Below are 18,345 nucleotides of genomic sequence, written 5' to 3' on the forward strand. Positions count from 1 at the left end.
AGGGACCGGGGCAGGGACACGGCGGACGCGATCCGGGACCAGGGACCGGGGCAGGGACACGGCGGACGCGACCGGACAGGGACCGGGGCAGGGACACGGCGGACGCGACCGGACCAGGGACCGGGGCAGGGACACGGCGGACGCGACCGGACCAGGGACCGGGGCAGGGGACACGGCGGACGCCGACCGGACCAGGGACCGGCGGGCAGGGACACGGCGGACGCGACCGGACCAGGGACCGGGGCAGGGACACGGCGGACGCGACCGGACCAGGGACCGGGGCAGGGACACGGCGGACGCGACCGGACCAGGGACCGGGGCAGGGACACGGCGGACGCGACCGGACCAGGGACCGGGGCAGGGACACGGCGGACGCGACCGGACCAGGACCGGGGCAGGGACACGGCGGACGCGACCGGACCAGGGACCGGGGCAGGGACACGGCGGACGCGACCGGACCAGGGACCGGGGCAGGGACACGGCGGACGCGACCGGACCAGGGACCGGGGCAGGGACACGGCGGACGCGACCGGACCAGGGACCGGGGCAGGGACACGGCGGACGCGACCGGGACCAGGGACCGGGGCAGGGACACGGCGGACGCGACCGGACCAGGGACCGGGGCAGGGACACGGCGGACGCGACCGGGACCAGGGACCGGGGCAGGGACACGGCGGACGCGACGGGACCAGGGACCGGGGCAGGGACACGGCGGACGCGACGGGACCAGGGACCGGGGCAGGGACACGGCGGACGCGACGGGACCAGGGACCGGGGCAGGGGACACGGCGGACGCGACGGACCAGGGACCGGGGCAGGGACACGGCGGACGCGACGGGACCAGGGACCGGGGCAGGGACACGGCGGACGCGACGGGACCAGGGACCGGGGCAGGGACGACCGGCGGACGCGACCGGGACCAGGGACCGGGGCAGGGACACGGCGGACGCGACCGGACCAGGGACCGGGGCAGGGACACGGCGGACGCGACGGGACCAGGGACCGGGGCAGGGACACGGCGGACGCGACCGGACCAGGGACCGGGGCAGGGACACGGCGGACGCGACCGGACCAGGGACCGGGGCAGGGACACGGCGGACGCGACCGGGACCAGGGACCGGGGCAGGGGACACGGCGGACGCGACCGGACCAGGGACCGGGGCAGGGACACGGCGGACGCGACCGGACCAGGGACCGGGGCAGGGACACGGCGGACGCGACCGGACCAGGGACCGGGGCAGGGACACGGCGGACGCGACCGGACCAGGGACCGGGGCAGGGACACGGCGGACGCGACCGGACCAGGGACCGGGGCAGGGACACGGCGGACGCGACCGGACCAGGGACCGGGGCAGGGACACGGCGGACGCGACGGACCAGGGACCGGGGCAGGGACACGGCGGACGCGACGGACCAGGGACCGGGGCAGGGACACGGCGGACGCGACCGGACCAGGGACCGGGGCCAGGGACACGGCGGACGCGACGGGACCAGGGACCGGGGGCAGGGGACACGGCGGACGCGACGGGACCAGGGACCGGGGCAGGGACACGGCGGACGCGACGGGACCAGGGACCGGGGGTCAGGGGACACGGCGGACGCGACGGGACCAGGGACCGGGGCAGGGACACGGCGGACGCGACGGGACCAGGGACCGGGGCAGGGACACGGCGGACGCGACGGGACCAGGGACCGGGGCAGGGACACGGCGGACGCGACCGGACCAGGGACCGGGGCAGGGACACGGCGGACGCGACCGGGACCAGGGACCGGGGCAGGGACACGGCGGACGCGACCGGACCAGGGACCGGGGCAGGGACACGGCGGACGCGACCGGACCAGGGACCGGGGCAGGGGACACGGCGGACGCGACCCGCCCGGACCAGGGACCGGGGCAGGGACACGGCGGACGCGACCGGACCAGGGACCGGGGCAGGGACACGGCGGACGCGACCGGACCAGGGACCGGGGCAGGGACACGGCGGACGCGACCGGACCAGGGACCGGGGCAGGGACACGGCGGACGCGACCGGACCAGGGACCGGGGCAGGGACACGGCGGACGCGACCGGACCAGGGACCGGGGCAGGGACACGGCGGACGCGACCGGACAGGGACCGGGGCAGGGACACGGCGGACGCGACCGGACCAGGGGACCGGGGCAGGGACACGGCGGACGCGACCCGGACCAGGGACCGGGGCAGGGACACGGCGGACGCGACCGGACCAGGGACCGGGGCAGGGACCGGCGGACGCGACGGGACCAGGGACCGGGGCAGGGACACGGCGGACGCGACGGGACCAGGGACCGGGGCAGGGACACGGCGGACGCGACGGGACCAGGGACCCGGGGCAGGGACACGGCGGACGCGACGGGACCAGGGACCGGGGCGAGGGACACGGCGGGACCGCGACGGGACCAGGGACCGGGGCAGGGACACGGCGGACGCGACGGGACCAGGGACCGGGGCAGGGACACGGCGGACGCGACGGGACCAGGGACCGGGGCAGGGACACGGCGGACGCGACCGGACCAGGGGACCGGGGCAGGGACACGGCGGACGCGACGGGACCAGGGGGACCGGGGCAGGGGACACGGCGGACGCGACGGGACCAGGGACCGGGGCAGGGACAACGGCGGACGCGACGGGACCAGGGACCGGGACGGGATGGGGACCGGGGGCAGGGACGCCGCCGACGGGACCTCCAGCTTGGGCTGGGGTCCTGGCTGCTGAAGTTTTCACTGGATGGGGGCTGGAAGGAGAGAGGTTGCTGCCGAAGCCTGGGAGCACTCTGGGGCTCCTCTTGCTGCACTGCCGTTCACAGGGCCTGAAGGATGCTCCGGGGCTGCAGAGAGAGGAGAGAAGGGCATCAGGCAGCTCTGGGGCACAAGCAGCAAACGCAGCTCCCCTCCTGAGGCACACCCAGGCACTGGCACCTCCCTGCTCTCCCGCCCTCCCCCCGAGCACCAACCATGCCCCCTGCCAGGGCTTTGCCTCGCAGCTGGCACAGGGCTGGCACAGCAGCAGGCTGCAGGCTGCCGCGGGGCAGGGCTCATTCCTGGCTGAGTGGTTCCAGGGCAGCCTCACCTGGGCTGCAGAGGACAGGGCAGCTCTGTTCCTGCTCTGGAGTTCCACTGCCCACTCTCCGGGGGGCAAAGGGCTCTGGGAAAGGCAAAGAGGCCATTGGCACCCAGGCAGGCTCAGGGCAGAGGCCACAGGCAAGGTGCAGCTGCAGCCATGGGGCAGGGCCCACACTGGGGAGCACAGGCAGCTGCTGGCAGCTCTCTCACCTCTCAGCTGCCTCCTGCTTCAGGGCAGAGGCTCTGCAGTCCACAGGGAGCCTGGGCACAGAGGGTGCCCGTGGGTCACAGGCCAGCTTGCAGGGCCTGCAGGCAGGGCAGAGATGGTTAGTGCCAGGGGGGATCCTGACTGCCCCTGGCACGGGGCTGGGAGGCACCTGGGTGCTGCGTGGCTCCCTCCCTGGGGGCCAGGGGTCGCACTCGCACCGTGACGGCCACAGCGCCCTCCTGGGGGGGAGGGACCAGCACCATGGCGGCGACGACGACGCAGGGCTGAGGGCACTGCCCCTGGGGTCCGCACAGCACCGCTCCAAGGACAGCACTGGCTGAAGAACACAGCTCCGGGCTCCAACGTCCTGAGGGCGCACTCTCGGGAGAAAAAAAGGTCAGGCAGGGAGGGGAAGCGGCGGAGGGGGAGCCGCAGGCTGGAGAAAGCCTGGACACCCCCCAGCCCCCCCACCCGGGACCCTGCTCCCACACCCCCCCCTGTGGTAACTCCCACCGGTACCCCGAGAGCTGCCCTTCCAATACCCTCCAGCCCTACAGGTTCCCAGCGTCTGCAAGGATCCTACATCACCCTGGGGTCCCCCACAGCCACCCTAACGCTCCTACAACCGCCCCGGGACGCCCCCACATCCAGAGCCCTGATCCCTGATCCCCAACCCCCTCCCCACGCCCACATCCCCGGCCTCTAGCCCTCGCCGGCGCCCTCCCCAGCTTCCCCCTAGCGCTGCCACCGCCGCCTCCAGCACTCCCTGCCTCCCCCAGCCCCCGCTCCCCGCAGCCGTCCCCATCCCTCTGCCTCGCCGCTCCCGGGGCCCCAGCGCTACTCACCGCCGCCTGCGCCGCAGGGCTTCAAACGCTGCCGCCGGACACGCCCCCTGCGCTCACTGGCCGGTGCCCGAACGCAGCCCCCCATTGGCTCTCGAACGCCGACAGCCCCGCCCCCTCCCGCCCGCGCAGAGCACCATGGGAGCCGTAGGCCGCCGGGGCCCGGCCGCCATCTTTGCCCTCAGCCCCAGCCCTGCCCTGGCAGCTTCTCCTCCCAGCTCCCTGCCGGCAGCTCCGGCCCCGACCAGCCCCCGCGGCCAGCCCAGCGCCGCCTGCCCCTCAGCAGCGCTGAGAAGCCAGCACCGGGCACCCACCAGGGCCCGCACGGGGCACGCCCAGGGCTGTCCACACCTCCCCAGGGGCTCTGCTCTCTCACCCGGGGCTGGAGGCACTCTGGGGCTGCTCCTGCTGCGCTGCTGCTCAGAGGGCCTGAAGGATGCTCTGGGGCTGCAGAGAGAGGAGAGAAGGGCAGCAGGCAGCGCCGGGCACACCCAGGCCCTGGCAGATACCTGCTCTATTGCCCTCCCCCAGCACCAACCATCCCCATGGCAGGGCTCTGCTCCAGCTGGCACGGGGCTGGCACAGCAGCAGGCTGCAGCCTGCCCCAGCACCAACCATCCCCATGGCAGGGCTCTGCCTCCAGCTGGCACGGGGCTGGCACAGCAGCAGGCTGCAGCCACCCCCCAGCACCAACCATCCCCATGGCAGGGCTGTGCCTCCAGCTGGCACGGGGCTGGCACAGCAGCAGGCTGCAGCCACCCCCCAGCACCAACCATCCCCATGGCAGGGCTCTGCTCCAGCTGGCACGGGGCTGGCACAGCAGCAGGCTGCAGCCACCCCCCCAGCACCAACCATCCCCATGGCAGGGCTGTGCCTCCAGCTGGCACGGGGCTGGCACAGCAGCAGGCTGCAGCCACCCCCCAGCACCAACCATCCCCATGGCAGGGCTCTGCTCCAGCTGGCACGGGGCTGGCACAGCAGCAGGCTGCAGCCACCCCCCAGCACCAACCATCCCCATGGCAGGGCTCTGCTCCAGCTGGCACGGGGCTGGCACAGCAGCAGGCTGCAGCCACCCCCCAGCACCAACCATCCCCATGGCAGGGCTCTGCTCCAGCTGGCACGGGGCTGGCACAGCAGCAGGCTGCAGCCACCCCCCAGCACCAACCATCCCCATGGCAGGGCTCTGCTCCAGCTGGCACGGGGCTGGCACAGCAGCAGGCTGCAGCCACCCCCCAGCACCAACCATCCCCATGGCAGGGCTCTGCTCCAGCTGGCACGGGGCTGGCACAGCAGCAGGCTGCAGCCACCCCCCAGCACCAACCATCCCCATGGCAGGGCTCTGCTCCAGCTGGCACGGGGCTGGCACAGCAGCAGGCTGCAGCCACCCCCAGCACCAACCATCCCCATGGCAGGGCTCTGCTCCAGCTGGCACGGGGCTGGCACAGCAGCAGGGCTCACTCCCAGGGCAGCCTCACCTGGGCTGCAGAGGCCTTGGCAGCTCGCTGCCTGCTGCGCAGCTGGGGGATGCGGCTCCGCTGCCCACCCCCGGGGGGGCAAAGGGCTCTGAGGGAGGCAAAGAGGCCATTGGCACCCAGGCAGGCTCGGGGCAGAGGGCACTGGCAAGGTGCAGCTGCAGCCATGGGGCAGGGCCCACACTGGGGAGCACAGGCAGCTGCTGGCAGCTCTCTCACCTCTCAGCTGCCTTCTGCTTCAGGGCAGAGGCTCTGCAGCCCACAGGCAGCCTGGGCACAGAGGGTGTCCGTGGGGCACAGGCCAGCTTGCAGGGCCTGCAGGCAGGGCAGAGATGGTTAGTGCCAGGGGGGATCCTGACTGCCCCTGGCACGGGGCTGGGCCCTGCCCTGTCCCCATTTCCAGCTCTCCTCACTCTGAGCTATTTGCAGAGCCCCAGAAGCAAGGAGGTCTCCCTGGGGGGTGTCCTGCACCACCAGGGCCAGGTGGGGCTCAGCCTCTGCACAGCCACAGGGCTCCAGAAGAGCCAGAGCCTCTTTGCTGCACCAGCCAAAAGCCACCCCAAAGATGCCCAGGCCCCCAAGGGCACAGCCCTGACCCCCAGTGCCAGCAGAGCAGATGCCCAACCTGCTCCCAGCCAGCACTCCTGAAGCAATCTGGAGGATGCTCCAGGGCCAAAGGGAGGAGCAGGAGCAGGAAAAGCTTCCCTTGGAATGCTCTCTGCCCTGTGCAGCCGTGCCCAGGTGAGCTCAGCCTGTGCCTGCTGGCCAAGTGCCTCCTGCCCACCCTCTGCCCTCCACAGAGCTGCAGCCATCCACACAGGAGGCACCCAGCCATGGAGGGCAGGATCCCCAAAGCCACAGGGAAGGCCCCAGGGCAGCACTCACTTGGGCACCGAGAGGGCATCCTGCTTGTGCTGCCAGCCTGGGGGCTCCAGGCCCCTGCAGCCCAAGGGCTCAGGGCTGCTGCCTGAGGCTGGCAGCCTGCAGACCTGGTAGGTGACATTGAGGTCATGGCTCCTGGCAGCAGCTGCAGCCCTGGGGCAGAGAGAGACAGAGCCAAGGAGCAGTCAGGGGCTGAACCTCAGCCCCTGGCACCCAAGACAGGCTCAGCACCACCAGCAGCACCTCTGAGCCCCCTCCTCAGCTGGGGCACAGCCTGGGGGGGAGCTCTGGGCCAGGCAAGCTTTGAGGCAGAGCTCATCCCTGGGGCAGCTACGTGCAGGAGGAGGGGGCACACACTGTGCCAGGGCAAGTGGCACACAGGGGGGCCTTCTGCTTGGCTTTTTCTCTTCAGCAACCCCTGCCCAGGTGAGCTCAGCCCACTGCTGCCCACCCCCCAGCCCTGTGCCCCCTGCCCACCCTCCCTCCCCACAGAGCCGCAGCCACCCCCCCAGGAGGCACCCAGGGGGTCCCCAACCCCGCAGGGAGGGCCCCAGGGCGGCACTCACTTGGGCACCGAGAGGGCATCCTGCTGCCGGAGGAGGTCCTGGCTGGGGGGCTCCAGGCCCCTGCAGCCCGGGGGCCCAGGGCTGGCTGAGGCTGGCAGCCTGCACACCTGGTAGGTGCCATCCAGGTCAGGGCCTGGGGGCAGGGCACAGCCCTGGGGAGCTGCCAGCGGCGCCAGGGGCAGGCGGCTCCGGGAGAGCCTCTCCGGGCACAGGCTGGAGCCGCAGGGCCAGGCTGGCAGCGCCACAGGGGCTGGGGGGGCTGCAGCCGGGGGGGCAGGGGCTGGGGGGGGCTCTGTGCCGCCCTGGCAGCCTCTGCCGGCTGCCCACTCGGCCGCCGGCGTTTGGGCCGCGGGGAGAGGCTGCAGGCAGAGGCCGGCTGGGCAGGAGTTGGCATCTCAGGGGACCTCCTCCTCTTCCCGATGGGGGCTGAGGGCCAGCAGCCTGGCACTGCTGAGCGCAGCCAGGTGCTGCCAGCCTGGCAGGGGAGAGCTGGTCACGGGGGCGCCAGGCACAGCCACGCAGCTCTCGGCTGGAGGAGCAGAGCAGAGACCGAGTCAGCTCCCTGGCTGCAGCTCCCAGGCCCTCCCCCCCCTGCCCCCCACCCCCCTCAGCTCTTTGCTGGGACTGCCCCAAACCACACCAAGCCCAAGAGCCAGCACCAACCATCCTGGGCCCAGAGCAAGCGCCCCGTGGCAGGGCCTGGCCTGTGCCCAGCAGCAGCCTCTGCAGAGCCAGGCTCTGCTGCTGGCCTCATGCATGGGCACCGAGGATGAGGGGGAAGAGCTCAGCCCTGCCCAGACACAGGCTGCCAGCAGCCAGGCCACAGCTGGGCTGAGCGGGGCAGATGCAGCCCAGAGCAGTCACCCACAGGAGATAAAGGCAGGCTCAGCCCCCACTGGGTGCCAGGGCAGGAGAAACTTCTGCCCCTGCCCTGTGCCCACAGCTGGCAGCTGCCCCCCACCACCCCCCAGCCCTGCAGCAGAGCCTGGGACAGAGGAGAGAGAGGGCACCAACCTGGATCCTCAGCAGCACTGCCCTGCTGGCTCCTCTGGGCTGGGCTGGCCCTGCTGGCCTCTGCAGCCCTCCCTGGGGAGGAGGCCTGCTCCTGGCTGGCAGCAGCCTCCTGAGGGGCCAGGGGCTGCAGTGCCTCAGAGGCCACAGCAGCAGCAAGGAAGCTGCCAGCCTGGGGCAGGGACTGCTGCTCTGGGGAGGAGCTCCTGGCAGCAGCTGCAGCCCTGGGGCAGAGAGAGACAGAGCCAAGGAGCAGTCAGGGGCTGAACCTCAGCCCCTGGCACCCAAGACAGGCTCAGCACCACCAGCAGCACCTCTGAGCCCCCTCCTCAGCTGGGGCACAGCCTGGGGGGAGCTCTGGGCCAGGCAAGCTTTGAGACTGAGGGGTGCCCAGGCTGGCACTGCAGGACCTGAGCTGGGAGATCACCTGTGGGCTGCAGGGCACCCAACAGCAGCCCCAGAGCTGTGCTGGGCCTCAGGCACACAGCACAGGCAGCCTCCCTCGGGAGACCTTCCCCCTGCCAGGACATTGGGGCACAGACAGCAGCAGGTGGTGCCAGGGCAGCACCTCGGGGAGCAGAGGCAGCAGCAGAGCCCTGGGGGAGGCAGCTCCAGGCCTGGCAAGAGGCACTGAAGGCTCTCAGCTGCTGTGCCTGGAAACCTTCCCTGCTGACCCTTCCAGGGGAGCTTCTCCCCTGGGACTGGCTCTCTAGGAGCCAAATCCCACCTCAGAGGGCAGGCACTGCTCTGTAAGCCAAGGCCTGGGCCCTCCCCCACCTCCAGCACCCTCAGGGGGCTGCACACCACAGGAAGGTTGAAACTCTCTGAGCAGCCAGGAGCAAGTGGCACAGGGAGGGGGCACAAGGACACTCACCCCTCTGGCTGGCTGGCAGTCAAGCCCTGCAGGAGGGGGGCTGCTTCCTTTGCTTCCTGCTGCACATCTGCCTGCTGGATGGCTGGGGCAGACCTTTCCTCTGCAGCCTGCAGCAAGCCCCCAGAGCAGCATCAGGCCAGAGCTGAGCTGAGCCTGGGCCCCCAGCTGCCCCTTCCCTGCCAGGCTCAGAGCTTTCTCCAGCACTCCACAGCCCAGCACCTGCTGAGCCCAGACCTCCCAGCGCAGCTCAGCTCCTGCCCTCTCCCAGCCTGCCCAGTGCAGCCCAGCAAGGTACCTGAGCTGGGTCCCATCACCAGGCCAAGCCCTCCTCTCACCTCCTCCAAGGCCAGCTGCAAGGCAGCAGGACACCCAGCTGCCAGCTCCTGCTGCTCTCCAGCACTCTCCCCACCAGGGAGCTCCAGGCACGCCTCGGGCACAGCCTCCTCCACCCTACACAAGTCACAGCAGCAGCCCCTGAGCCAGGGAAGAGCCTCTGGGGAAGCCATCCCTTGGCCTACCAAGGTTTGGGATGGAGCCAAGGGCAGCTTTGGCCTTTGTCCCCCAGCTCTGGGGGCTGCCAGGCTCCTCACTCCAGCTGGGCAGCGGAGAGGCTGTGGCACAGCAGCAGAGCAGCTCAGCTGCGTCCTGGCAGCCACTTGGGCTGCAGCCAGCAGCCAAACTCTGCAAGCTCCTGGCCCTGGGGGACCCCAAGGTGCCAGCCCAGGCTCCCTCCCTCCTGCCCAGCAGCCTCACCTGGGCAGCTCCAAGGGGCTGGAGCCGAGGGCAGGCAGCGGCTCTGGCGCCTGGCTCTGTGCCCCGCGGGCAGCATCCTCATAGGCACGGAGCTTGGCCTGCAGCTCTGCCACCTGTGAGCAAGGGGCAGCCCTGGCTCAGAGCATGCCCTGAGCCCCAGCAGCTCAGCAGGCTGGGTGCCAGGCAAAGCAGAGCCGCAGACAGAGCCCAGCCCTGCCCCCGGCAGCTCACCTCCGCTCTCAGCTGCGCACACAGCACAACGTACGGACAGACGTGGGAGTCCGGGCTCGGCAGGTTGCTCTTGAGCTGCGGGGAGAGGGAGGAGCGGAGCTGAGAGCAGCACCGGGACAGCTCCTTCCCCTCCGCTGAGGCGGCAGCGGGGCAGCTCCTCAGCCTGCCCTGGGCTGGTGGGGCCCGAGGGGCTGCAGCTGACTCTGAGAGGGGCTCCAGAGGCAGCCCGGCTGCAGCAGGGAGGCGGCAGGGAGGCAGCAGCCCGCAGCAGCCTGCCCCAGGCTCCTTCCCAGCCAGCCCCAGCAGCTGCCGGCCGCGGGGCGAGGTGCTCACCGAGACCTGGATCTCCTTGGCCCTGCTGGCATACTTGAGGGTGTTGAGGGTGTCCTGGCAGCAGAGCGGCGAGGGGCTGAGGGCAGCCAGCATCAGGGTGCGGCAGTTGCCGCCGATGGAGTCCTTCAGCAGCCGCGTCAGCTTGCTGTCCCGGTACGGGACGTGGCTCTGCTTGCCCTGCCCGGCACAGCGAGGCTCCGCTCAGGGGCTGGCCCTCGGCTCCCAGCCCCGGCCAGGCCCAGCCCACGGCAGCTCTGCCGTGGGGACGGCGCTCAGGGCCCCTCAGCGGCAGCCTCACCTTGGCCCCAGCCAGCGCCTGGATGACGCTGAGCAGGGCCAGCAGCGAGCGGTTGATGCTGGCTCCCTCCCGCAGCCGCTCGCCGCTGGTCTTGGCCACCGCGGCTCGCTCCGAGCCGGCCAGGTCGACCAAGCTCATCTTGGCCACCCGCACGGCCCCAGCGAGGCCCTCGGCGCGGTCCTGCTGCTTCACGTAGACCTGGCAGGGCACACAGAGGGCAGGCTGCAGCTCCGCAGGACGCTCGGGCTCGCCGCTCGCAGCCGCGGCAGCAGCCCTGGCACGCCGGCCCTGGCACAGCATCGCCGCCTGCCCCCCTCCGGGCAGCGGTGCCAAGGGCTGCCCCAAGCACCACCCCTCACCTGCAGCACGGCGTGGGAGCGGGAGGAGGAGGCGTTGGCATCGGTGGGATGCTGCGTGCGGTTCCTGCTGCCCCCGAGCAGCATCTGCAGGAGCTGCTCTGCCGAGCTGGGCTGGCGGGGAGCAGGCAGAGGGCAGGGATCAGCGCAGCCCCGGCACGGGCACCGAGCGCCCACAGGCTGAGGCCTCCTGCGCCCCTGCAGGGCTCCTCTGGCCTCGGGCTCAGCGCTGCTGCCAGCCGGCACCCACCCAGCCGGCACCTCCGGGGCCCCGCAGCCCCTGCCCCGGGGCCCCGCAGCCCTCCCCTCCCCCTCCAGCTCCCCCGGTCCCAGCTGGCACCCCTGGGGCGGGCACAGCGCTGCCCACACCTTGTGCCTGCTTCCACCCCCACCTGCTGGATGGAGAGGCCCTGAACCACAGCTCCTCTCTCAGGATCCTCCCGGATGGGCAGAGGGCCCTTGGGCTCCAGCAGGTCACGGATCTGCTCGTTGTAGACCTGCAGCAGGCAGCTCCAGCTCAGGATGAGGCTTGGGGCCCCAGAGGGCAGCAGGCAGAGGAGCTTGGGACCCCAGGGCCTGCTGCCCACCCAACAGCACCTCTGGCACCTGCCGCCAGCAGGAGCAGCTGAAGGTGCCCTAAGGCAGGGGACAGCTCAGGAGGCTTCAGCAGCCAGGCACTGAGCCACTGCTCCTCCAAAGGCCTTGCAGCCAGGAAGCCCTCATTGCCCTGTGGCCCCCAGCTCCAGAGGGGGCAGGCCAGCAGCACCAGCCCAGCAGCCTGGCCAGGGGCAGCCTGCTTCCAGTCTGGGGCTGCCCTGGGCACAGTTGGCAGCACAGGGGTAGCCCTGGCACTACAAGCCCAGACCTTGGAGGTGGTGGCCTGGCAGCAGGAGGGGCACAGCTGGGCACAGCCTACCTCCAGGTAGGAGACCAGGACCTCGCAGCTCTTCTGCTCCTGCCTGGCCTCCAGCCTCCTGAACAGCTCCTCCATGGTGAGGTAGATGATGCCAGGGCTGTTCTCCGAGCCCAGCATGGTGTAGGTTTTCCCTGCTCCGGTTGCTCCGTAGGCAAACACTGGGAGGAGAAAGGGAGGAGCCCTGAGAGCAGCCTCCATCGACAGCAGCACTGGGGGGATGCTGCCAGCTCTGCCTCAGCTGGGGACACAGCCCCAAACCCAGCTCCTGCTGTGGGGCACTGCTGCCTCCCACTCACATCCTGTCCAGCAGGGCCCCCGGGGCCCTCTGCACCAGCCTGCTGCCCAGCCTGCACAGGGCTCCCAGCTGATGCCACCCCACAGGCAGGACTCCACACTCATCTGGGCTTGTCTCTGCTCTCCTCTTGCTGGCCTGGGCCCTGCCTGCCCCCAGAGCCCTCGGATGACATCTCCAGGCCAGCACTGGCCCTGTCCCGGCCACACTTGTCACGGCCCCAGCTTGGTGCCAACAACAAGGCCAAGGCTTTCTCTTTCTGCAGAGCCGCTGCGTCCCCACTGCTGCCACAGCCGCTCAGGGCTTCTGGAACCAACCCCCAGCTCTGCTGAGCCCACCCAGAGCAGGGGCAGATGGGCAGGAGCTCCTGCAAGGGCCAGAGCAGGCTGCTAGGGCTCACCAGAGCAGTTGTAGCCGTCGAGGAGAGTATCGACCATCTGGCGGGTGGTGTGCTGGAACACCTCCTCCTGGGTGGCCTGCTCAGCAAAAACCCGGTCGAAGAGGAACTTCTGATGTTTGCCTGGGTTCTTGCCGCGGCCAGCAGGCAGCACACCGCTGGAGGCACCAGCAGTCCCCTCAGGGTCAAACAGGAGGGTGTGATGGTCGACCACCCTCAGCAGCGGGTGCTGCGCGGCTCCCTCGCCGGGGGCCGGGGGTCGCACTCGCACCATGACGGTCACGGTGCCCTCCTGGGGGGCAGGGGCCGCCGCCATGGCGGCGGCGGCGACGAAGGTGACACAAGGCTCAGGGCACTCCCCTTAGGGTTCGCACAGCACCGCCACAAGAAAAGCACCGCTCGAAGGAAAGCGCCGGCTGAAGAACACCGAAGAACACAGCTCTGGGCTCGAAAGTCCTGAGAGTGCACTCTGAGAAGAGACAACAAGGGTCAGGCGGGGAGGGGAAGCGGCGGAGGGGGAGCCTGAGGCTGGAGAAAGCCTTTACCTCTCGAGCCCGGAGCCTGCTCCCGAGCCCTGCCTGCCCTAACCGCCGCCGCTGCCGCCGGGGCTGCCGTTACACCCCCCCAGCCCTGCGCCTTCTCCCCGTCCGGAAGGAGCCTGCATCCCCTGCGGGTCCTCACAACCGCCCCAACGCTCCGACCCCACCGCGGGTCCCCAGAGCCCCTCCACAGCCTCGGCCGCGATCCCCCGGCCCCGGCCCCGCCACGCTCCCCCGGCCCCGCAACGCAACCCCGGGCCCCGGCCCCGCCACGCTCCCCCGGGCCCGCAACGCTCCACAGCCTCGGTCCCGCAACGCACCCCCGGCCCCGCAACGCACCCCCCGGCCCCGCAACGCTCCACAGCCTCGGCCCCGCCACGCTCCCCCGGCACCGGCCCCGCCACGCTCCCCCGGCCCCGCAACGCAACGCTCCCCTGGCCCCGCCACGCTCCCCCGGGCCCGGCTCCGGCTCCGCCACGCTCCACAGCCTCGGTCCCGCCACGCTCCCCCGGCCCCGACCCCGCAACGCACCCCCGGCCCCGCAACGCTCCACAGCCTCGGTCCCGCAACGCTCCCCCGGCCCCGGCTCCGCAACGCTCCCCCGGCCCCCGGCCCCGCCACGCTCCCCCGGCCCCGGCCCCGCAACGCAATGCTCCCCCGGGCCCGGCTCCGGCTCCGCAATGCTCCACAGCCCCGGCCCCGCAACGCTCCCCCGGCCCCACACCCGGCACTGCCCAGGGCGCTTCCACCGCCGCCTCCCGCAGCCCGCCGCAGTCCCGCAGCCCCCACAGGCTGCCCCTGACCTTGCAGGCTGTCCCGGATCCCGCAATCCTGCCTCAGCCCCGCAGCCCGCCTCAGCCCCGCGGAACCCGCAATCCTGCCTCAGCCCCGCAGTCCTCCCCTGCCTTTCCAGGCTGCCCCCGGCCCCCGCAGCCGTCCCCATCCCTCTCCCTTAGCCCTTTGGGCCCCGGAGCTCCTCCTACCGCTGCTTCCACCGATGAGGGCTCAAACAGTCCCGCCGACCACGCCCCCTGCGCTCATTGGTCAATCGTCGAGCAGAGCCTCCCATTGGCTCTTCAGCAACGCGAGCCCCGCCCACTCCCGCCCACGAGCCCCGCCCGCTGCCGGCCGCTCCGCCCGCGAGCCGCGGCCGCTCCGCGCAGTGCACCATGGGAGCTGTAGGCCGCCGGGGCCTGGCCGCCATCTTTGCCCTGAGGAGCCAGCCCCGGGCACCCCTCAGGGCCTGCAAGGGGTCCCCCGCCCCGGCCCCGGCCCCAGCCCCAGCGCTGCCCACACATCGCCAAGGGCTGTGCTCTCCGAGCCGGGGCACGGAGCACTCTGGGGCTCCTCTCGCTGCGCTGCCGCTCAGAGGGCCTGAAGGATGCTGCGGGGCTGCCGAGAGAGCAGAGAAGGGCAGGAGGCAGCGCTGGGCACAAGCAGCAAACGCAGCTCCGCTCCTGCCGGCTGCCGCAGTCCCTGTCCCGAGCAGAGGCTTTGCTGTAGAGGGCAGCTGGCGATCAGCTGCTTAACCCAGCCCCACGCTGGCACCGAGCTCCTTGCCCAGCTGCTGCTCGTGGGGCAGGAGTTGCAGTAGGGAACCAGAGAGCTGCAGGGCAGTGCTGAGAGGTTCTGCTCTTGAATCCTGCCCTGCAGGTACTGACCTGCTGCCCTGGCTCTGCTGCAGGCACCTGGTCCCCATCCTCACTCCCAGCCTGAGGCATAGATTGCTCTGCCTGCCCTGCTGCCTGCATCAGCTCTGTGCCTGCTGCCCGCCCCCGGGGGGCAAAGGGCTCTGAGGAAGGCAAAGAGGCCCTTGGCACCCAGCCAGGCCCGGGGCAGAGGCCTCCCTGCAGCCCCATGTCCCCTGGGTGCCAGCTCTGGGGACCCAGAGGCTCTGGGGAGCAGAGGGCTGGTGGCACTGAGGCTGCTGGATTGCCTTTCGTGCCCAGCCAGCTCTGTGCCCTGGGGGCTGTCCTGGGCCGCTGGCAGCAGTGCCAGGCAGGGCTTCTGCCCACACAGACAGCTGCTCTGGGGCACCGAGGTACCCCACAAGTGGCACTTGGCATCCCCACCCTGCCCCCCAGGGACAGCCCCAGGGACAGTGGCTGTGCCAGCCCCTGGGGTCAGGGCACCTCCAGCCCCACAGACTCCCTGAAGGCCCCCAGGGGGCACAGCCCTCACAGGGTAGGGGACAGTGTGGGGGCTTCGGGCTGCCCCTGAGCTGCCAAGCAGCTCCCCAGGGATTCCTCTTTGCCCAGCTCCTCCCCAGCCAGGATCCAAGCACAGAAAGTGTGGAGTCTCCTTCTCTGGAGCCTTTCCATCCCTGTCTGGATGTGTTCCTGTGGTTTGGCTGTGGTGCTTGGGGCTATGGTTGAGGGGTGACCCTTGCAGAGCAGGGTTCTGGGTTGGCCTTGGTGACCCTGAGGCTCTTTTGCAACCTGAGTGTTTCTGTGACTCTCTGACTGGCAGTGTGGAACCACAGCATCCCAGGTCTGTTGAGGGTGGAAGCAGCTCTGCTCCTTCTGATGTCATTAGAATACACAAACACAGCTCCTGGCCCACAGCTGCCCAGCTCCAAGGCAGACCATGCCTTGGGCCCAGACCCCACCTCAGGCACTCCTCCTTGGGCATGAGTGGAAGCCTTACTCTTGGGGGCAGGAGGGGTGGAAAGAGGAGGAGTTTGGACACAGGCAGGTGTGAAGCTGGTTATAACAGAGGTCTCCTTTTCAATGGGACAGGTTACAAGAAGAAGAAGAAGAAGAAGAAGAAGAAGAGGCTGCCACAAGAAGGCAAAGAATACCCAGGAGGAAAGCTTTCCCCACCAGGATCCAGAGAAGATCAGAAGGAGCAGCAGGACTGCACCAGAGAGACAGCTTTGGACCCTCACAGTGGTGGTAGCCATAAACTTCTTCCTCTCTTCACTTTACCTTTCCACCTTTCTCCTCTCACTTTTCCCTACCTATTGCACACCAGCTTATGGGCAAACAGTGCCAGAGGGCACTGCCAGCAAGTCTGCTGCTGGCACCAAGCTGGGAGGAGTGGCTGACACACCAGAAGGTTGTGCTGCCATGCAGCAAGACCTGGACAGGCTGAGAGCTGGGCAGGGAGAAATTTGATGAAGTTCAACAAGAGCCAGGGGAGAGTCTTGCACCTGGGAAGGAACAACTCCATGCAGCAGTACAGGCTGGGGACTGAGCTGCTGGAGAGCAGGGAAGGGGAAAGGGACCTGGGGGTGCTGCTGGATGGGAGGTTGAGCATCAGCCAGCAATGTGCTCTGGTGGCCAAGAAGGCCAAGGGCATCCTGGGGTGGGTTAGAAGGGCTGTGGTGAGTAGGTCAAGAGAGGTTCTCCTCCCCCTCTGCTCTGCCCTGCTGAGGCCACATCTGGAATCTTGTGTCCAGTTCTGGGCCCCTCAGGTCAAGAGGGACAGGGAGCTGCTTGAGAGAGTCCAGCACAGAGCCACAAAGATGCTGCAGGCAGTGGAAGATCTTCCTTAGGAGGAGAGCCTGAGGCAGCTGAGGGCTCTGGAGCTTGCAGAGGAGGAACCTGAGGGTGAGCTCCTTGCTGTGGCAAAAGCTGTGCAGGGGGAGTGCCCAGAGGCTGGAGCCAGGCTCTGCTGGGGGATGCCCAATGGCAGCGCAAGGGGCAGTGGTGGAAGCTGAGGCAGAGGAAGTGCCATGGAAAAAGGAGGAAGAATTTTTCCCCTGTGAGGGTGAGAGAAGCCTGGAGCAGGCTGCCCAGGGGGGTTGTGGAGTCTCCCTCTGTGGAGCTATTCAAGACCTGCCTGGCTATGTTGCTGTGTGAGCTGCTCTGGGTGCTCCTGCTGTGGCAGGGGGTTGGCCTGGATGAGCTCTGGGGGTCCCTTCCCCCCCTGGCATTCTGTGATGACACAGTGAAGGTTCACTGTTGATGGAAGTGAACCCCTGGTGTAGTCTCCTGAGTTGTTGCATTTGAGATCACTCTCACAAAGCACCACCAGTCCCCTGTCTGGACCATGACTCACATCCACAGCTCTCTGAGATACTTCCAGGGATGTGACTCTACCACCTCCCCAGGCAGCCTTCCCTATGATTCTATGATTCAAGGGCTTGCTGTGCACTCTCTCTGCCAGATTACATCTTAGGAGGACTTTCAGTGACCACAGCCCTGGCATGACACCTGCCCTTGCTCATTGCAGGCTCCACTCCCTCAGTTATGGCCCATAAGGAGTTGCTTGTGGGTGCTATTTCATTTGGAGGGGAAGCAGACATCTCTAATGAATATTTCCTTTCTTTTGGAGCTCCTGACACAAGGACCTGGTCTGTAATTAGTTACTGGTGGTTTCCAACAATAAGTCTTGCAGCAGCAAGGAGGAGGAAGCTATGTCCTGAAGAATTTAGTAGCTAGAGGATTCCTGCAGGAGATTGACCACATCCAAGTGCCAGGTTCTGCACAGTGGCCACAGCAACCCCAGGCAGTGCTACAGGCTGGGGTCAGAGTGGCTGAGAGCAGCCAGGCAGAGAGGGACCTGGGGGTGCTGGTGCACAGCAGCTGAACATGAGCCTGCAGTGTGCCCACAGGGCCAAGAGGGCCAAGGGCATCCTGGCCTGCATCAGGAGTAGTGTGGCCAGGAGGAGCAGGGAAGTCATTGTGCCCTGTGCTCAGCACTGCTTAGGCCACACCTTGAGTCCTGTGTCCAGTTCTGGGCCCCTCAGTTTCAGAAGGACATTGAGAGACTTGAAGGTGTCCAGAGAAGGGCAATGAAGCCAGGGAGGGGTCTGGAGCACAGCCCTGTGAGGAGAGGCTGAGGGAGCTGGGGTTGCTTAGCCTGGAGAAGAGGAGGCTCAGGGGAGCTGTGCCAGGGGAGATTCAGGCTGGAGCTGAGGAGAAATTGGCCATTGGGATGTGCTGCCCAGGGAGGTGGTGGAGTCCCCATCCCTGGAGGTGTTCAACCTTGGCATTTGGAGCCATGGTTTAGTTGTCAGGAGCTGTTGGGTGGCAGGTTGGACTTGATGATCTCTGAGGTCTTTTCCACCCTTAGTGATTCAATGATTCTCTACCAAGAGGCCCCAAGGAAGGCCACAAAGCTGAGAGCAGCAGCGTGGAGCATCTCTCCTCTAAAGACAGTCTGGGAGAGTTGAAGGAGTTCAGCTTGGGGAGCAAAGGCTCCAAGGAGACCTTACAGTAGCCTTCCAGTGGCTGAAGGGGGCTGAGGAGGAGCTGTTTCCAAAGGTATGCAGCCAGAGGACCAGGGGCAGTGGCTTGAAACTGGAGCAGGGTAGGTTTGGATTGGATGAGGAAGAAGTTCTTTACTGT

General features: G+C 68.9%; 1 protein-coding gene and 1 long non-coding RNA gene across 2 annotated transcripts; both read right to left on the bottom strand.

Annotated features, from left to right (window-relative positions):
* Positions 1–2,650: 2,650 nt before the first annotated feature.
* Positions 2,651–3,364, bottom strand: LOC137457924 (uncharacterized). Its single transcript, XR_010991489.1, has 3 exons — positions 3,292–3,364; positions 3,089–3,163; positions 2,651–2,846 (listed from the first exon to the last, which is right to left on the bottom strand). It is a non-coding gene; the product is annotated as an uncharacterized lncRNA (long non-coding RNA).
* A 699-nt stretch (positions 3,365–4,063) lies between these two features.
* LOC137457922 (kinesin-like protein KIF18B) lies at positions 4,064–13,221 on the bottom strand. Its single transcript, XM_068169673.1, has 15 exons — positions 12,516–13,221; positions 11,824–11,981; positions 11,300–11,404; positions 10,911–11,021; positions 10,552–10,749; positions 10,254–10,430; positions 9,921–9,995; positions 9,690–9,802; positions 9,272–9,386; positions 8,937–9,043; positions 8,066–8,286; positions 7,456–7,580; positions 7,052–7,410; positions 6,489–6,638; positions 4,064–4,578 (listed from the first exon to the last, which is right to left on the bottom strand). The coding sequence occupies exons 1-15, from the start codon at positions 12,826–12,828 to the stop codon at positions 4,188–4,190; spliced, it is 2,718 nt and encodes a 905-aa protein (XP_068025774.1). The 5' UTR covers positions 12,829–13,221; the 3' UTR covers positions 4,064–4,187.
* Positions 13,222–18,345: the final 5,124 nt, after the last annotated feature.

The sequence above is a fragment of the Melanerpes formicivorus genome, unplaced genomic scaffold, assembly GCF_026170545.1.
Source record: "Melanerpes formicivorus ecotype bairdi unplaced genomic scaffold, bMelFor1.0.p_v2 SCAF_210, whole genome shotgun sequence".
Classification (NCBI taxonomy): domain Eukaryota; kingdom Metazoa; phylum Chordata; class Aves; order Piciformes; family Picidae; genus Melanerpes; species Melanerpes formicivorus.